This window comes from Myotis brandtii, unplaced genomic scaffold (assembly GCF_000412655.1).
Source record: "Myotis brandtii unplaced genomic scaffold, ASM41265v1 scaffold493, whole genome shotgun sequence".
Lineage (NCBI taxonomy): Eukaryota > Metazoa > Chordata > Mammalia > Chiroptera > Vespertilionidae > Myotis > Myotis brandtii.
The window spans coordinates 2,252,483-2,273,538 of NW_005368827.1; the positions used below are offsets into that span (position 1 = coordinate 2,252,483).

Genomic DNA, 21,056 nt, shown 5'->3' on the forward strand with positions numbered 1-21,056 from the left:
TGATGTGCTTCTGGCCTCTCTTAAGTGACCTTTTGCTTAATTTGTGGTTAAACAAAACATGTGCTCCATTTTTAGGCTCCATTGCAGTGGAGGCATTTTCAGAACATGGGCCCTGGATTTCGAATCTGTTTTTGGAGATGTTAGAACTTTGCTACACACAGTGTGGTCTGTGAAGCAGCAGCACTGGCATCCCCTGGCAGCTGAAAGAAATGCAGAATTTCAGCTTCAACCAGGAGCTACTAAACCAAAATTTGTACTTCAAGTAGATCCCTGGGTGATTCACATGTTCATTCAAGTTTAGGCAGCATTGTCTTAGGATATATAGTAGGACACTGAATGTGACATTGACCAAATGCTTAATATGAAATGTGGGGAAATGTTCATGAGAGACATAATCCATGAAAATGAGAACAGAGCAGCAAAATGGTGAAATATGTTGAATACCATCAAAGAAGATGGAATCCTTCCTGCACTCCAGCATAAAATCCTACATAATAAAAGGGTAATATGCAAATAGACCAAATGGCAGAACAACTGAACAACCAATTAAAGCGTAATATGCTAATGATATGCTAAGGCTGCTCAACAGCTCACTATGATGTGCACTGACCACCAGGGGGCAGACAGTCAACTGGTCAACCATTCACTATGGTGTGCACTGACCACCAGGGAGCAGATGCTCTGACAGGTAGGTTAACTTGCTGCTGGGGTCCTGCTGATGGGGACTGAGCGAGAGGGGCCGGACACACTCTGGAGCCTTCCTACAGTTCCTCACCCGCTGGCCAATCTCCCATGTCTCACCTGGGCCCTGATCGTGCAGTGGTGGGTCCCTTGGCCTGGCCTGTGCCCTCTCGCAATCCAGGACCCCTCAGGGGATGTCGGTGCCAGATGCAGGGCTCATGGCTGGCAAGCGCTGCTGTGGCAGCGTGAGCCTCTCCTGATCAAGACTGATTGGGTGCGAGCTCGCGGCAGGCAGAGTGGGGCCGGGATGAGCGGAAGCTACAGGTAGGAGCTGCAGGTGGCATTGGACTGCGGTTTCGGCTCGATCCCTGCAGGCCACCCAGAGGGACCCCACCCGTGCACAAATTCGTGTGCACCGGGCCTCTAGTATAAAAATGTTATGCTATCTTGGGGTCACTTTTTATTGTATTTATATGTTAGGAAGCTTTTAGATATCTATTGTTTAAAATAAAACACTCTAATAAAACAGTATTTCCATAACAACTTTACATATAAATGAGGCATTCTTACTGAAATTCTACAGCTTACTCTTTCTATCTTAAATACTGTGCTATTTTACCTTAACTGTGGTCATTAATCAACTTCATCACAGAAGACCATAAGGAGAACTTAGGTGAAGTCGAAAGGAAATGCTGCAATAAAGAATTTCTATTTCCCCAAACTGACAAATACAGGATGGGGCAAAAGTAGGTGTACAGTTGTGCGTATGGAAAATAATACAATAATTAATAAATGATTATATAAGAATAAACTGTTTCATGTACGCACAACTGTAAACCTACTTTTGCCCAATCCTGTATATATAGTTTTGCTTGCAGAATATTGTTTTCTATTTTACCAAATTAGTGTGTGTGTGTGTGTGTGTGTGTGTGTGTGTGTGTTTGAACATACGTGCACACAAGTCTGCAAAGGTCCATCTTCAATAGGGTTTCAGCCACTTACATGTGGTAAAGGTATTGAACTAATGAAAGGACTGTTTAAAATGTACTTACAGAATAAATAAGTATTATCTTTAAGAATGTGCTTTTGGGAATAATTCATTTTCATGTACCTGTTCAAAGTTATGTAGAAAAGGCCAATCTCAAAAGCCATGTTATGAATTTAGGGTGATATTAATAACTGGGTCAGTTCTGTTACCTGATGTCTGATTTCCCATTCTGCACGTTTCTGTTGACCTTTTCCGTCCCTCATCCTTCCTGTTTCAGGTCCAGTTGACCATTTTTCTGTTCATTACCATGAGCGTAAAAGGTCAGAAAGGGCAGATGCAACAAGAACACATCAGTGGTTTTCGTTATAAATATATCTGGCAAAAAAAGATTTGGTGGAAGAGGTGAGACTCACTAAAATTATGCTACAATGCTATTTACTATAGATCAAAATTTACTGTAAAGCTGAGCGGCCTTGGAGTTCCTCAGACAGAATAAAGTGAGGCAGTAAAATAGCCAACCTGGGCATTTGGTTGATATATGAGTTTCATTTATTTTTCCATCTTTTATCATCCTCAACATGGATAATCAGAAAATTCCTTTTATTGTTGTCCTTTTGCTCTGATTTTTTTCCCCTGAGCCAAGAAATTTTGAAGAGGGTATTGCAATTTTATAAATCATAAGAATTTCCCATCAATATAAGGAATTTCTCCCTAGAATCTAAATAACAATTATGACCAGTTCATCACTTTTTCAGACCATTCAGATATCATTTAGTGGATTAATTTCATTAGCATTATTAATACTGTTACAATTCTGTGTGTTAATGTTTGTGTGTTTCAGTCTCAATCGCATTTTTTTCTGTATTCTCTTTTTTGTTCAGCATCAAAGTCTAAATCCAGTGGTATGCTGGGAAAAGAGTAGTTGCTTTATAAAATTTTGAGAAGAGTAGCTACTGCCAATAGATGATGTCCATGAGGAAAGATAAACTTCTTTTGCTGATTCACTATTTAGCAAATACTGTTTATTTAGCGATTGTTTTCATTGTTCGCATAAACTGGAGAAATTCAGCTCTGTTTAAAACGGGAGAGCCGAGGTGTTATTTAATGAACTGGAGCAGTTACATGAGCGCACTCAAAGGCCCTGTAGTGCTTTCGTACAGTCTCCCAGGGAGAGGCTGGCTAAGTGTTTACTGCTGGCACATTGAACTCAAACTTAGACCTGGCTAAGGCTCGGGCTTTTAAAATATGCAATTGAATCATAAGTGGTATCAATTCTTCCTTTTAGGGATTTGTTTTGCTTCAAAGATTCTGACTTGCCCTGTGTTAGCTCTAGCATGAAGAGGGTATATGAGTGGCAGATGTTAAGTTGTAAAATCTGTGTCTGAAAAACAGAAAGGCAGATAATTGTACCATATGGTATTTGAACCTGTGATGTTGGCATCCTTCATGCTGGGCTCCAATCTGCCAAGAAAACCAGGCCCTGAAGCTTTGCCAAGTAGCAGAAGTAGCAGCACTTTACCAAGAAGAGATAGCAATTGGGATGTGGCGGGTCTGCTTGATCTAGAAGATGCCCAACGAAAGCAGAAATACACCCATGGTGAGAGACTGATTTAAATAATTAAAGGAAGGGTTTTTTGTGCTATGGTTCTGTTGGTTGATCATCAGAAGATTTTGGCTTTACCTTAGCAGTGCATGCCATTGGAAACTTGTTTGTATTTACTGAGAACAGCCTAGATAACACCATGAGTAAGTATTCTGCCTTCAAGGCAAAGCATGTGGGAACCATGTGCATAGGGAGAATGTGCTGGAAATAGACCACTTTAAGTACAACTGATTGTAGAAGTTGTGTTCTGTAAAGTGCATTTCACCTGTTGCTAAAAATTGGGTATTCCCCTTGACCATAAGAGCTGTTTAAGTATCGGCATAGCATGGTTTTACAACCTTGACTTTTAACATTAATTTCTTCCCTCTTCCTCAAGATCCTTCTGTAATCTACTTCAGAGAGAGAGAGAGAAGACAGATAGAAAGAGACATATAATTAGGCTTTATTGCCTTGTTTGTTTCTTTGGTACACATGATTGAGGTTATAGTACAATGGATATAGCAGCATATCAAAGTATAGCAGGTTTTAAGATATGAGACCTAAATTCAAATAATAAGATTATAACTCTGTGACCTTGAAGAAGGTATTTATCCTCTGCAATCTTCAATTCCCTCAACTATATAATAGCAATTATAATACCTAATTCAGAATGTTCTTGTAAGGATTTAATAAGATAATGGGTATTATATATGCTTACCACAGAGCATGGAACATAAAAAGTACTCAATAATCAGCACTTATCCTATTAATGCAATGCTACTTTTATAGATTTCAATAAAAACTGTTTGTTTTCATTAAAACTATCATAAAATAATTTTTAGAGTTAACATCATTTTGAATGTCATGAAAAAATTAAATATTTAAGAATATTTTTCATCAATAACATTTTAATTTGGGTCTGAAATATACAATGTATATACTCCGCAGATGACTCAAGGCTGTTATGTTTAAGAATGTCTGTACCAACCTCTGGTCTTTCAATTGAGCTGTTTAACATTCTATCTTTTTCTCAAGTACCAATTGATTTATACAAGCATCACCATGTCTCCCAACATGGTCCTTCCAGTGAAAGATGATTAACTACACTTGCGCTACCCTGCCCCTCTCACTGGGAAACCATTTGTATGCTAATCAGGCTTTTCAAACATTGTTTATTTGTTTCACATACAACATAGAATTCTTTTTTCAAAATGTGATGCAGTGCTTCAAGGCATATATTTACTCTTCTCTCTTCTCCATTTTTCAGGTATCCATTCCTTCCAAGCAAATATCAGAGGGTTTTTTTTGTTTGTTGATTGGTTTGTTTTTTTCCCAAATGACATAAAAAAAAAAGGAATAACTCCTATTAACTAACTTTTATTTTGGTAAATGCACCAATGGAATCAGAAAATATCATTCTACTCATTGTTTACATATATCACAGTTTATCCATGTTGTTTGACCAAGAGTCATGGAATAAATTTCTCTCTAAATCAGACATTTTTTGTTGTTGTTGTTTTTTAAGTCAGTAATGTTGTCTTAGGTGAGTCCTACAAAATAAGATAAGCTTGTTCTCTACTTTGTATGGAGTTGTTTTCATCTTGTCTAAAGTTTGGTGAAGAATTAATTGCATGAGAAATGAAGTTTATCACCAGGCCTGCATAGCTCAGTGGTTGAGCATCGACCTATAAACCAGGAGGTTACAGTTTGATTCCCGGTCAGGGCCCATGCCTGGGTTGCGGGCTCAATCTCCAATGCGGGACATGCAGGAGACAGCCAATCAATGATTCTCTCTCATCATTGATGTTTCTATCTCCCTCTCCCTCTCCCTTCCTCTCTGAAATCTATAAAACAAATGAAGCTTGTCATTTAGTATATCCTCAAAGTAGCTCTTCTTCTTTGTTCTGAGGACAGGAACTACAGAGACATGTGGTTACTAGTTTTGGTTTCTAACATACTTAGTTGTCAAATGTTGGCTTTGTTACCATTTTTTGAGGGAAAATTAAATAATATTTTTCAAGTGTTTTGGCAATAATTTACATACTTAGAATTCCTTTGACCTGTGACTTATATCAGTTGGGCAACATACCACCAAAGTCCTCTCTTTCATTAATCACCTGACATTATCCTTCCTTAGGTTTTTAGGTCTTATCCTGGGATCTGTATCTAATCATTTATTATTTTAGCCGATAGGGTAAGAGACTGAAAAAATAATCCTCTTCCTTTACAGATTTCTCTAAAAAAAAATCCCTCTTAAGAGTGGCAACAACAATGCCTCCATGTGCACAGCCTGGCTCAGAAGCAATTTCTATTCTAACACATTTGTGGGATCAAAGATCAGATGGCTCTCAGCTGTCCTGACACGTGGAAGAACCATTAGGCTGCTCTTCCTCACTGCCCCTTAGTTGCAGTAAAACCCCTTTTCTCTGGGAGATGTGTGAATCATCTGAGTTTGGCTTGTCTTTTTCCATTAGGCACCAGTCTTTAAATGTGCTTCCTACCAGGGGTCATATCTGCTTCCAGTTGGGTGTGCTTTCCACACTGCCCTGAGCTTCCCACTGTAATCAGGAGCTGCCCCTGGGTTACAGTAAAGTAACCCCAGAAGAAGAGAAAAAAACATTGCCTTTAGAGATGAAGCACTTATAGTCTATCCTGTATTTCAGTATAAAATAGTCCCAAATGGAACATTACACCTTCTGCTTCCTTAGTTATTTTATCTGCAAATTGGGTAAATCTTTTCCTTGCAGAGGAATTTTATGAAATGACTAGTGCATGTGTTTTACCTCTTGAGAATGCAATAGGATTTTTGCACATTGAAAAATAGGCATCTTCTTTCTGGTTCATTGATTTAATACATCACTATTTATTTAAAAAGAGTTGAGAGCCAACTTTAGAAATTAGCACAATTGCCACCAAGAAGTGTGCCATCGGTATCAATGAAGTGCCCCTTTCTCTGAAACAACAGTGCCTTTATCTTTTCACTAAAATTTCTGTCTTTATAGTTAATACATTGTGTAAGAATCTTACTTAAATGCAAATACATTAACACCTAGCTCTTCAAGTTGGCTAGCAAAAAGGAGGAGTGTTTAAAAAAGCATACAGGTGGAAGAAGAGACAAAGAGAGAGTAGGGTAATCGAGCAAGCAAGTAGCATATGATGGATACATGCAAAGGGATAAAGGTGCATTTAAAACATCTAAATAACATCATTTTTAAATCATCCAAGCTGAGTTTCATCCATTTGCAAGGTTTAATGAATGGCAGTGTTGCAATGGCAGTCACTCATAAAACAGTGATTTTATTTATTTTCTTATCAATTTGCACTTAAATGGAAGTTTAGGAAGCGAGACAGTTCATGGGCCTGATAAAGTTTTTATTTCTAAAGCTATAATTAATAACAACAATACTTTTGCAATGTACATATGATGAATTTTATTTGCCAGTTCTGACAGTATTCTAAATGTTTACAATTTCTGTGGAGGAGAATGTTATTATTTAAACTATATTTGTTGGATTCAGATGCTGATAGTCAATTAAGTGGACTAAAAAATCACTTGATATATTCTAAAGTTAGCAGAAAACATACACAAACACACACACAGATGAATGTATGGCTCTCCATTTTAACATAATATTTCCTGATTTGATCTAGAAAGCTTTAAGTAAAGGACTCTTAACTAACCAGCCACTTATTTATACTCTTAGTATTAGACACAATAGTGACTTTGGTCATAGCAGAATTGCTTTAATATGGCATAATCTTTCTTAGGAAACCAGGCGTTCTTTTCATATATTAAATACATAAATAAAGCTCTATATGTTGGATGCAAGGAATTTCCTTACACTGAGATTTCTGAAGAGAAAGGGCTAATGATAAAGGATTTTTAAACCTTGGAACAAGTTGTCAAACTGTGAAATCTCCTTCCCTGAGGGTCTTGAAAAATAGGACAGATGTCACAGATGGCTTAAGGGTAGTGCAGCTGGACAAAATCAATCACTTTTACATCTCTCTCCATTCTTGAAGCTTCGCAACATCCACTTGAAATATGTAAACACACAGCCATTACTAGAACCAGTTTTACACAGAAATTATTTCATCTGAGTGAGTTACTATTCAGTTGAATGTACATGTCTCTTTAGAAATTGTTATTCATATTCCTGTATCCTCAAGTATAATCATCCAGATTAAGAAATGATTTAAATTAATATTGTGTTATTTAAAAGTTGAAACTCATAAATCCAATTTTAATTTTCTATGAAATACTATAAATTTCTTTCACTTTTTTCCATTTAATTAAAATAGTTTGGTGAAATAGCTCACATGTAAAAGTAAATTGTGCTTGAAAATAAGAACAGGGCCTTATAAAATAAAGACAGTGTAGGTAAGTTGTATTATGTTTACAAATGTATTATGTGATCCAATGTTATCTTTAATATTAATCAGGTACATGATATTAAGTCTCTTTATGTTACATACTTATTTTCCCAAACAACATGCAGTAATTAATGTGTTTCATATGTTTCACAGTTTTCATAAAAGGCATACATTGCTGTGACCATTTTGATTTCTCAGCTGTGAAAATTATAATAGATATGATAATGCAATATTCCCATATACTTAATTACATAATAATTATCTTTTCCTTTAAAAGATGATTGCCCATATTTCCAAGAAATTGCATCTGATTGTGTGGAAATTATTCTTTCAAAAAGGACATAAACATAAAGATAGAAAAATCAAGCATTTGCAATCAAGTTAATGATGCTCCCAGAATCGTAATGTATTACTTAGTTGTAATATACTAAAATAATGTTTTTAACTTACTTAAGGATAGTTAATTTTGAAGTTAATTTTTCGAAATTCTTAGAATTTATGGGATCTTCAATTGAATAAATAGAAAATGTCCACAGGAGACAATATTCAAAAACTAAATATTGTAAGGTATTATCTCAATAGAAATAGTCTTTATATTCCTGAGCATTTTTAAAAACCAGGACTAAGCTTTTATAGAAGCTAAGTTTTAAATAAATTTTCAAATTATAATCAAATCTCAGTCTTCTTTGTGAATTGACAGGTACAATCAAATGAAATCCCAAACTGCATAATTTATAATGTTTGAAAGCATTTCATGCTTTTTGGTGATAACTCTATGTACAAAATTATTTTTTACTTGATTTTATATCAACTAGTAATGAATATCTATTTATTTCTGCCCTCTGCTTTATATTGTAAGGAGGGGGAAGTAAAATAAAAATAAATAAATAAAAGGCCTATGCCTCATGAAATATATCTGATAAAGTGTATATCAACACAGTTCATACATTATACAGAGATGTTTGTATTGCAAGAAATTAAAATATGATATATATTTTTGCAATTATGTATTTTTTCCATCACCATTTATCCCCTCTATGACTTTCACCTCCATCCCCCTCCGCCATCACCACACTCTTGACTGTATGAGTTCAAAAATCAAAGTGGTTTCAATAACCTCTACAAAAATCTTCCATTTCTATCTTGCTTCTGAAACTGTGATTTCATTTGCACCTTATGAAAATCATGTTAGGTAAGCTCTATTATTACACCCATTTCTCAAGTGTGAAAAAAAGAGTCTAGTGAAGTTAAGCACTTTAAGTTTAGACAACTAATAAATTGCAGATACAACTTTAATACAATAATAGTGCTACATATCAAGAAAATTTGATGGAGAGCTCAGAGTTTGAGCTTTCCTGTGGAGGATTTTGCTGGGTGGAAAAGAAAGAGAAGGTTTACTTTTCAGATGATGATGTTGCAAGAAAAAAAAACCTCAAAAATGGGAAACTTTTGTTTTTTTTTAGGGAGGTGAAAGATGGCACTGAATGAAGTAGAATATAAGTACTGAAAGTAATTTGTATGTAATACTAATTAAGTTTCAATTAGATGATGAAATCAGGTGAAGGAGTTTGGTTTTGTTGTGGCCAGCAATTGAAAACAATTATGATTTTGAGAGTAGTTGTTGGGTGACAGTAGTATTTGTAGCATCTATTCTGAGATTGTATTGATGGTGGGAAAGGTAACTTCTAACATATCAAAGAAAGTGGAAATTAACCAGGAGTTAAAATGTACTCAACACCTGTATATTCAACACCTATTCTGTGTCAGAAAGTGTATTTAGATGTTTGTGTTTTCCAGATGGAGACAACCAAGTTTATGAAAGAATATGTGTCATCCAAGTGTGTTTATGGAATAGTACAAATATTACAACAACAACAATAATAGTGTGACTAGAGTATAGGAGACATGAGAAATAGTGGCAGAAAGTGTGTGTAACAGACAGGATTCCTGGTCTGTTTTGAGGACACCGTGTACCTTTGGTTTCACCGTTAGTGGGACCCTGGAGAGCCTGGGGAGAAGCTCAGCAGGGTTGGAAGCAGAGGCTACAGTGAGAAGGAATGGGAATGCAGCAGATCCAGTCTACATTTTGAAGAAATTTAGTAGTTAAAAAGGAAAAAAAGTAGGAAAGAAGGGAAGTTCAATCAGCAAAAGTGACTTTATTCTTGAGCGGAGGTTAAGAAAAGTAGATGAGCTTGCAGGCCAAGAACTTAGAGCCACGGAAAAGCACAGTGTAACCAAGCAGCCCATCTTGATAAGGTACAACTTAACATGCGGGATGTGATAGAGTTGATGTGATAGAGTTGAGGTGGAACAGTTAACTTTGGAGGATGAGGATTGATGCTGCTTCTGCTAAGATACAATGATATAGTGACAAGTGGAGATCTTTTACTATACCTGCCATTACAGAAGAAAAATGGCCACTCCTTCACAAAATGTACTATCTCAGTTTTCTTTCATCAGAAAAGATATTTGATAAGCTTATGTCTGCCTTTACTATATCTTACTGAACAAAGTAAGATATTTACTCTGTGTGTAAAAAATAATTTATTTTTTTTATTTTTTTTTTAAAATATATTTTATTGATTTTTTACAGAGAGGAAGGGAGAGAGATAGAGAGTTAGAAACATCGATGAGAGAGAAACATCGATCAGCTGCCTCCTGCACATCTCCTACTGGGGATGTGCCCGCAACCCAGGTACATGCCCTTTGACCGGAATCGAACCTGGGACCTTTCAGTCCGCAGGCCGACGCTCTATCCACTGAGCCAAACCGGTTTCGGCAAATAATTTAGACATACAGATGAATCACATTACCCTTGCCTTATCCTAGAAGGCCGGTTTGTAAAAAGTTTTAGTTTAAAAATTAATCCGCCCTAGCCGGTTTGGCTCAGTGAGTAGAGCGTCAGCCCTGGTTCAATTCTGGCCAAGGGCACATGCCTGGGTTGCGGGCTCGATCCCCAGTGTGGGCCTGCAGGAGGCAGCCAATCAATGATTCTCTCTCATCATTGATGTTTCTATCTCTCTCTCCCTCTCTCTTCCTCTCTGAAATCAATAAAGATATATATTTTAAAGAAAAGAAAAAAAAATAAAAATAAATAAAAAATAAAAATTAATCCTAATTCAACTAATTGAGTAAGGCTTACAAAAATTAATAGATAGATAATGATGGATAGATAGATAGAGATATATACATATACTATGCTCCTTTATTGATAGAGTTTTAAATTTCCCAATGAAGATTTTCTTTCTTCAGTGAATTACTATATGTCAAATTCTGCTACCTTGCTCAGGTCACCTAAAATTAGATTTGAGAGACTGGAAATATTTTCTGAGTAGGCATTCCCGAAAATGGAAGTGATATTCTCTCTAGGACTATGGTATTGTTAAAATTTTGAATTCTTTCTAGTATTTTGAAATTTTTCACATGTTGCCTGTCCCTCTCCTAGATTCCCCCTGTGTCCACATGATTTAGCAATTAAAGAAGTAATTCCAGGTACATGAGGGAGCCTCTGATCCTGCTCCTTGATATGTTCGGATTATGATTTCTGATTTTCAAATGTTCTGAATGCCTAAACGTCTTCATGGGGTGATCACTTATGCAATATTGGCACGTTCTCAGGAATTCCTGCAAGCTCCATTATAACACGGTTCTCCATATCACACAAGTAAAGGGTTAAAAGCAGTGAACAGATTGCATCATCTCTCCATTTACAGGATAGACTAAAGGAGCCCCATGAGAAAGTACAAGTCTTTACTTCACAAACAATATTTGGGAATTAAGAATGGATAGTTCCTCAAAGCAATACATATTTTTATTGTCTGGCTTCTGGGAGATTTTAGTTGAAGCAGTCATTACTATTTCTCAACCCACCTCTATTTCCATTTTCCAGAAAGAACAACAAAATACTGGTTTGAGCAGAGTTTTCCAACTGAAGAGTCCTAGCACTGGTCAAAGGGGTTTAAGAAATTGATTCTCTAATTTTGAGGTTAATTCGTAAGACCTGGGCCAGCCTCTACAACTAATTTCTGCTATTTATTCAGTGTAACTTATAAATATCATCATTGCCTTATGAGCTTTAATATGAAGATTTGGGGAGGACTCCTCAAGGTACAATTCATGAAACCATGGCCCAGCTATCTTATTCGTTTATCCAGTGATGATGAAACCAAGATGAAAGACTATTAAAGATAGCCCTGAGTAGTTTGGCTCAGTTGGTTGGGTATCGTCCCATGCACCAAAAAGTTGCCAGTTTGATTCCTGGTCAGGGCACATACTGGGGTTGCAGGCTCGATCCCAGTAGGGAGCATGCAGGAGGCATCCCCTTGATGTTTTTTCTCTCTTTCTCCCTCTCCCCTCTGTCTCTCTAAAATTAATTTTTAAAAATCTTTAAAAAATACCAAAGATGGAGAAGACTATAGTGGTGAGTCCATAAAGAAACCAATTAACTGTTTTATTATTTCAAACAAATTACTCTTATTTCCCAAATTCTTAGCTCTGGAACAATTTAATAGATCTATAGTGCCCCTGAGAAATCCCAATATTTTTTCCTGTTTTCTCAAAAAATGTAAGTAGCTGAGCCTTTCTTCTGAAGACCAGATGTGCATTTCATTCCTTCTATCATACTCATCACTTACCTGACAGTCTTAACGAAAAATCACACTTTTATTGGTGCCAACATATGTACCACTTTTTTTTAAGTACTATTGAGCCACTTTTGGTCTCTAACCATAAAATCTCTAAAATTTCTCAGGTTTATGAAGTATTCTTTGTGTGGGTTATCTTGTTTTGTTTTGTTTTGTTTTGTTTTCAAAGATCTTATTATATCTGGCCTAAATACTACTTGACATTTTTGCAAAGATGAATGTTTTTTAAAGTTTTAGGAATCAGCCAATAAATTTTAAGAAGTATTTTGTGAATATTGGTCATAGAAGTTTATACCTTGTCAAAACAAATTCATGTTATTTAATTTTATTTTTAAAATGGATTTATGTTGCCCAGCCGGCATGGCTCAGTGGTTGAGAGTCAACTCATTAACCAGGAGATTATGGTTTGATTCCTGGTCAGGGCATAAGTCCGGGTTGATTCCCAGTGTGGGGTGTGCAGCGACAGCAGATCAATGTTTCCATCTCTCTCTCCCTCTCCATTCCTCTCTGAAATCAATAAAAATATATTTAAAAATAAATAAATAAAATAGATTTATGTTAATCTTATAAATACAAGTTTCAATAGCTAAAAATTCTCAGTGAAAACAGTGTCACATTTTGCCCTGGCTAGTGTGGATCACAGGTTAGAACATCGTCCAAAGGGTGGTAGGTTCAATTCACAGTCAGGTCACATACCCATATTGTGGGTTTGATCCTCTGGTCCGGTCAGGGCATGCTCATGATGTTTCTCTTTCACATTGATGTTTCCCTTTCTTTCTCTCCCTCTCCCTCCCCCTCTCTCTAAAATCTATAAATACATATCCTCAGGTGAGGATTAAAATACAAAGAAAAGAGTTTCACTTTTCTTCTTATAAATTGGATTTAATTTGTGCTTTTGTAATTAGTCATATATGGAAACAAATGATTATATTTTAAGATATTGATACTCAAGTTGTAGAGACATGTTACAGTAAAACGAGTTGTGCATGTGTGGAAGCAGGTGTTGGACAAAACTAACAGCCTTTTATGGCAATAATTGTATAAATATACATGAAACAATAGGGAGGTGTCTGTTAGTGGCAACGCTTCATCTAGTGAAGCTCCATCATAAAAATTGTTTACATCCTCAAACACAAAACGTTGAAAACTTTCTTACCATCAAACAAAACCACGTATACCTGTAATGCATATTTGATAAGGCATTTCAAAAAAAGACATCTTACTTTTCGCAATTTCAGCTTATATTATTTTTCTTGTGTAGTACTTTTGTATTCCTCTTTTCTTCATTTTCTAATTCTTCTGCAATTCTCATAACTTTGCATATCCTAGATAGTATGTTAGATAGGTCTTTTTATTACTTCTGAGCTGTTTTTTCTTTTTTCTTTTTGGGGCTTGCAACAGAAAAAAAGACAGTTATGAGATACAAGTGTTTACAAAAGACAACTCATCCTCTTGGAACATTCTTAATTTAACTATGATAATAGCAAACGCTTAGTGATTGCCAGGAAAAATACTGAGAGCTTTTGATATAATCCTTCCAACACCCTGCTGAAGCACAGAGAGGGTATATATGTTGCTCAAGTTACTCAGTTTGCAAGTGATGGGACCAGGAATTGGACTCAGGAATCTGGCTCCAGTCTGTTAATCACTCCAGGATACTGCATTTATTTACATGATTAACACATATTGAATTTGAATTCCTACTCTGAGCCTGCATCTCACAGTGCTCAGTGCTTTGCTATCAATAACTTTTGACATTCATAACAACCCCACAAAGTAGACTCAGTTGATAGTTCCATTTACATATGAGAAACCTAATGCTTAGTTGATTAAATTAATGGCCCATGGGTATTGCTACAACTGTATGCAGTTAAAGCTTAAATGTGTCTGACTATAGAATGAGCTGTTGCCATAATCAGTGTCAGATTAATGCATAATTGTAGTCATTTTGGTATGACTGCACTTTGGATTTGAGAGAGCTGAGCAAGATTAAGGATCATTATGGGGAATTTGGGGAGTGCCTACAGAAGAAGTATAGATAGGACTTGGGAATTAGACACAACAATATACCTAAGACTTGGATGTTTGATGAAGATTTGGAATTGGTGACCTTCAAGGAAAGACTCTGTGTTCTGACTTTAGTTTGTCTTTAAAAGCACAAAGGGTGATTATATAAAACGCAGTTACCAACAGCAGGTGAACTCAGGAGTATGCCCTGTCCATCATTGCCTCCTCATTCTTCAGCAAATTCTATTGTGTTATAGTTGCTCAGTGATTTATTTAAACAAAATAATCCATATGTAAATATGTATATAACAAGCTAGTCTTCATATTCCAGATTAAAAATAAAATCACATTTAGGTTGTCACAAATTCATTTAAATTCCACAAATATGTTTTTGTTCATGTTACTTGATATAATTTTAACAAGAACCCTGTCAAGAAGTTGTCCTTATGTATATTTCACAGTTTAGGGAATTGAGATTTACAGAATTTAAGTGCCTTTTCCGCCTGTCTAAGGATAAGAGAACAATGACTCAAAGCAACCCACAGGTTTCAATTCACGCTACTTTGAGGATTGAAAGAATATTTGTGTTTTTAACACATTCTTTGAAAACAAAACTCAAATCTGTATTTCCTCTGCAGCTTTTTAAAATTAGGTTTTTAAGCACTTAGGCTAATTTCAATGCCTGTCAGAATTAGAGCTGTTCTCCAGTAGAATTTCTATAGTTTTGTTTTGTAAGTTAATTCTAGTAATTTTTTTGTTCTTAACAATTTTAGTGTATTTTTTAAAAAAAGCAAAGCTAATCAACATCAATCTGACCCTTTTTACACTGTTTTCAGGTCCTGAAGAGGTAGAAATCAAGTGTCCCTTGAATCACATCGCTTGCCCTGGTGTCAACAAATGTGTTCACTTGTCCCAGCTGTGCGACGGCGTCTTGGACTGCTCAGATGGGTACGATGAAGGAGCGCAGTGCCGGGGTGAGTCCTTGTGCAATTGCAATACTAAATTTTTCATAGTTTTAATGAAAGTTCAAAGAAAACCTGCCTTTTTTTTTCAACCATAACCATATCAGTTATTGAGAAAACATAAATGTCATTGCCAGACACACTCAATATGCATTTCAAAGCTGTATATATTGTGTTTTACTGAAAAGTGCCGTTAGGGGCAAAACCACACTTAGACTTTGAAGTCGGGCTCTTAAATGATTATGTATTTCATGGAAAAGAATACTTTTGAGCAAAGGACAGATAGGGAGTCTCTGTCACAGTACAATGATACTGTAGCGTGGTGCATGCTTCTTTCTCTGAACCTTTGCTTAAACAAAGAGTATTTGAAGCAAATCCTCCGCAACAAATATATCACTGGCATGTGTTCATGGGATATTTTCCCTGAATATTATTTCTCTGAAGTTATACCAACTTTCTTGTAATTTTTTAAAAAAATAAACATCTAAATTCTACAGCAGTAAAAGGTTTGTCGATACTAGTATATTAATGATAGGAGGGAGAAGTAATAAAAAATATCAAAGTTAATGAAAAGTAATGCAAATTGCAAATGGCACATTCTAGTAACATTGGTTAGGGAGAGGGCATGACATGTGAGAGGAGGAAAAGCAAAAAGTCCAGGATTAAAGATCTGGAAACAGAATCAAGGTATTCATCAAGGGAATCAGGCCGCTAGAGGGAGCCAGGAAAGAAATCACTGAAACACAAGTCTCAACAGCTTCTCACTGGCTGAGGGTAACACAAAGGTTATTTATTGAAGCCGATGTCAAAACGAAACCTATCTTTCATGCTGAAGGGAGTCCGATGGTAAGGAAAAGAAGGAACTGTAGAAAACTCGAGGTGCACGCCTGGCTGTGGACAGATTCACACAAGCTAGTAATTGCTGCCATGTGAAAAAAGGTTGTAGGTCACCAAAAGTTCCAATTTTTCAGCAGGACCTCCATTTCTGCCTGTGTTTAAAGTGTTCAAAGTCAGCTACTGCTTTCTAAAACATTGTACAGTCCACACTGTACAGGCCTGACAGGACTTACTGGCTACCAGTCCCCCAACTCCGGACTGAAGGAAACTGAATTCGAGATCAGGGAGGGAGAGCTGCATCGGTAAAAGAGTAAATATTGGGAAGGTATCCAATGTGCTGAGGATGCTGAGGGACCATAGATCCACTGGGGCACTAGGTCTTTTCTCTCTTCCCAAAGGGACATCCAGTTACTCTGTTCTGTGGACAGATTCATACTGAGAAGATAAAGGCCTTTCTTCTTGGACCGAGTTTCCTTTCCTAGCCTTGTACTCTGACATAGTCCCATAAGGAGCCAGCAGATTCTTAGTTTCAGTTATGAACACATATGTAGTAATAATTAATAAGATATTTTATTTTTATTTAAAGGCTTTGTGACATGTATTCTTTTTTATAATTGTATATTAATAAGAATTATATTAACGGAAAGTAAAGTACTGAATTACAAAGTAATAGGTGTAAAAGAGTTTAATTTTTTTTTCAGAAATTAATTGTATTTTCTAGAGCTTAATTCTATCTACTTCAGTTATAATCCCAGCTTCTTATTATATTTAAAAAAAATATTTCAGGCAGACATGTGTGACTAAGTGTCTAAGAGTGAAATCATGCCATTGCCAAATACTCCCTTGGAGGTGGTTACACAAATTTGAATATCTTAAACATTTTCAGTGCTGTGGATTATATGAAAATATATCTGAGTTCTCTAATGAAATTTATGGTTGTGATCTAATCAATCTAATTAGATATATCTAATAAATGACATGTTAATGGTAAACCAGGGAATTCAACAAAAATATAATGCATTTGAATGAAAATTAAATGATATCAAATTTATCTTGATTTTTGAAAAGATCAGCATATACTCCAAACTGAGAAAGAATTAGAGTATATGCTGTAGTTGTTTATGTTTCAAACTTTTTTCCTCTTCCAATTTACATTTTGTAATTGTTCCAAGTTTCCTATCTTTATCACAAATGACAGTCTTTTTCTTTTATAATTTACCACTAGGAATCTGACTATACTAGTACTACTCTTGCCTTTAAAGTCAGCTACTTTATTCACCAAATAAAGTATTTTGAAACACCTAAATAATATGTTATAAACTGTGATGGACTTAAAAATAACAAGAATAATGTAAAAAAAAAGAAAGAAAAAAGAAAAGAAATAACATAAAGTATATTTGGATTTCTACATGTATTTACCAAAGGGTTTTTCACCTAATTCTTGGGACTGGTACAATTAGAGTGGTAAAATCCAGATTACTGAATAGATATAGTCATTTCAGACTTAGTGGTTTAATAAACTATTTCTGCATTGAGGAAAGAAAATTAGAAATATGTTTGCTTCCTGGCATGGGAGAGTGCTCCTAACACTTGGACAAAAAATTAAAAAAAAAATATTTTTGGGCAGCACCCGATTTATCACATGTATATGGTTTGTGTTTAAATGAAGGCTTCCTGACATGGGAGAGTGCTCCTAACACTTGGACAAAAAATAAAAAATAAAAATATTTTTTGCCAGCACCAGATTTATCACATGTATATGGTTTGTGTTTAAATGAAGGAAGATGACTGATTATAGGCAAAAGTATATCATAGGAATTGAATCCACTTTCCCACCTGCAATTTTCCTTCTAATTTTGGGTCACTCCTAATGAAAAAAATGTTTTGTTTTGTTTTTAAACATAATTAGGCATGAGCCTATCAAGTCTCTGAGGAACTTTCTCATCTACTATCTATAATAATAAAAGAATCATGTGCTAATTAGACCAGACAGTCGAGCGACCTTCCGGCCATCATTCTGGATGTCCTTCTGGACGAATCCGCAGCAGCAGGGGCCAAGGCAGAGGCAGTTAGGGGCAATCAGGTAGGCAGGCAGAGTGGTTAGGGGTGATCAGGCAGGCAGGCAGACTGATTAGGGGGCAATTAGGCAGGTGAGCGGTTAGGAGCCAGTAGTTCTGAATTGTGAAAGGGTGCAGGCCGATCTGAGTGACCCCACCCCTCCCCTCCCGTGCATGAATTTCATGCACCGGGCCTCTAGTGTTCTGAATTGTGAAAGGGTGCAGGCCGAACTGAGTGACCCCTCCCCTCCCATGCATGAATTTCATGCACCGGGCCTCTAGTAGACATCTAATAAAGAAAAGAAATAGATTAATTCAAACGTTGCATCAATCTTTAGAAATGTGTTTCCTTTGCAGAATCATTCTGTCTGAATCACTTTTCTTTCCATTGCTTCCTTTTTGTTTTGTTCTAAACACAGACTCTAAGTTATTATACATGAATTCTAAGATATGATTCAAAGATTGACATATTTTTCTAATAAAGGATTTACATTTGGTTGTATATCTTTATCCTTTAAGAAAATTAATGAGGAGAAATGTTTAACATTTTGGAGGTGATATTCTAGTCTTGGGAATGCTTTCTTAGCAACTGAATTGTTTTCTGAATGTTTCCTAGAAAAATCAATTTCTCCCTGGTGAAAGTAATAAAATATATCTATTATTAATGATTTTCTATAGCACTGATATTTTAATCTCCATAATTTAACTCCACTTGAAGAAAAAAATTGATTTTTGTATATGGGTATACGTATATATAGGAATGTGCTTATAAAATTTTTACAATAAGAATGTTCAAAATCACCACATTATATTTTAGAAAATTGTATCGCTTCCTACATTGTATTTTATATTGGTTGTAATATCACTATATCTAAATTTCATGAGCAATGAAAACACATTTTATGCAGCACAAAGTTCCTTAACACAGAATAGTTCCACAAAAATTCTTACATCCATACAAAGAATGCTGAACAAATTCAACTAACAGAGACTAGATTGACTGAGATGTATCAAGATGCTATTTTAAAAGTTTACATTCATAAGATAATTCATTATGTCAGCATGTAAAGTGGCTGTGAGCAAAAGAATCCCTCTTTTTATTCACAACCTTACTTCGATCCATTTGTAGTAAAAAATGGTCCTGCAAGGGAACACCAGTCTCTGTGGTATTGTCTGCTAAAAAAATATGGGGACTCTTAGGGTCCCTGCAAAAGGGATTCTATCTCCTGTCTCTAGAAACAATGATTGCGCAATCTTATGTGATTAATTTCCAGCAAACATCAAAGTCCTTGTGAATATAAACGGATAACATGTGTGAAGAGTTCCCTAAGACTGATCAGGGAATAGCACTCTCTGACATCTGAGAAGCTTACTACCCATGCACACAGATATACACAAGCATACATAGATACTGGTCTTTTATGATTTCTCTCTTTTCTATTCTGAGCCTATTCCTAAGTACTTCTGAGTGAATAATATATCTAACTGGTATATTTGATCAGAAACTTAAAGAAAAATAAGATTCTCAGATATACCATCCAACTCCAGGAAATAATGCATAGTAAGAATTTTTTAAATTACACTTGATTATTTTACTTTACCTGCCAGTTGGGACATAGTTTTCTGATATGTGAAATTACATTTTTTCTCCATTCATCCAAGATCGATTCTAATGTATTTATTTTAGATTCCAGTCATTCTAGTGTATTTGTTCTAATATATGTATTTTAGATATCAACTTGTTGTTTCTTTTATGTTACTATTCTTAAAACAAAAGCCAATGAGAAAATGCTGAAAATCCTGGAGATAATTTACAAATTAGAGGCTTTCTCAAAATGGATCAAGACAAATGGCAACCTTTATTATTTGTAGTAACTCACTATAGGAAATTAATAATCCTATTTTTGTTTGTTTAAACCTTATGCATTTCACATAATTCAAAAATTTAATCCAGCACAATTAATTAGATTTAATTAATTTATTTGAGAAGATTGAATAAATTTAATGAAAGAGTTAGGGGTTAATTCTTAGCTCAAATATTCAGGACTACATTTTTTCCCCAGAAAGGAAATACTTTATTTTGTGGTGGCTTTTGTTATTATTAAAACACTGGTTTCAGATGGAATAATGTTAATTTATAGCTTCCAGGAAGGAAGAAGGGAAGGGAGGAAGGGAGTGAGAGAGGGAGAAAGTTGGTGAAGCTGGTGAAAAAGACAAATTAATTTGAATCACTTGTTGTTTGTACTTTCACTCTCAATTATATCAATGGGTCTTGCTCTGCTCCCATTTTAAAAGTTCCCATTGAAAAATACTGCCAATCTCTTTCTAAATTAAAATTAGCTTGTCATGCTAGAGTAGGGAATTTTAGTATGCAGAATCCAAAAGCAAAGGTATGGAGCAGAAATACAATTGCAGGCAATGTTCGAGAAAGTGTATCTATCAGCAACACAAAGCATAAAACACATGGAGGGAAATTTCACCAGTGTGCACTTGAGTACTTGAGACATTGATAAGCCTAGAGCTAGAAAACAAACAACTGGAAGTAGCCTGGAGGACCTTGGTTTGTGGGCTCTGACTAATTTTGACTACTGAAGTTCCTGTAATGTAAGAGTAGATCCTGTTGTATTCTTTTCTTTGGATTGAGTTGTGATAAGGTGATCAGATAGTTTCAAATCTATTTCAACTCTCAAAGAGATTAGCATTTCCTTTCAAAGAGATTGGTTTAAGTAAGTTTAGTGAAGGGCTATGACCCTTAACACTGTTGATTTCACAAATTAATGTTTCTCAGAAGCGAAACCACAATTCCTTGAAAGAATAGATCTTCTGTAACTGTATCACCCCTTTGCAAGGCTATTACAGATATTGTTTATGTTAACAAGTGACACCTATATGAAATTAGGATAGTTTTGTACTTGAAATATATAT

General features: G+C 35.5%; 1 protein-coding gene across 1 annotated transcript in view; it reads left to right on the forward strand.

Annotated features, from left to right (window-relative positions):
• Positions 1–21,056, forward strand: part of LRP1B (low density lipoprotein receptor-related protein 1B) — a 1,756,854-nt gene that overhangs the window by 632,583 nt on the left and 1,103,215 nt on the right. Inside the window, exon 3 of the mRNA XM_014548045.1 lies at positions 15,112–15,249. Coding sequence (XP_014403531.1) covers positions 15,112–15,249 — 138 coding nt within the window. The remainder of the gene's footprint in view (positions 1–15,111; positions 15,250–21,056) is intronic.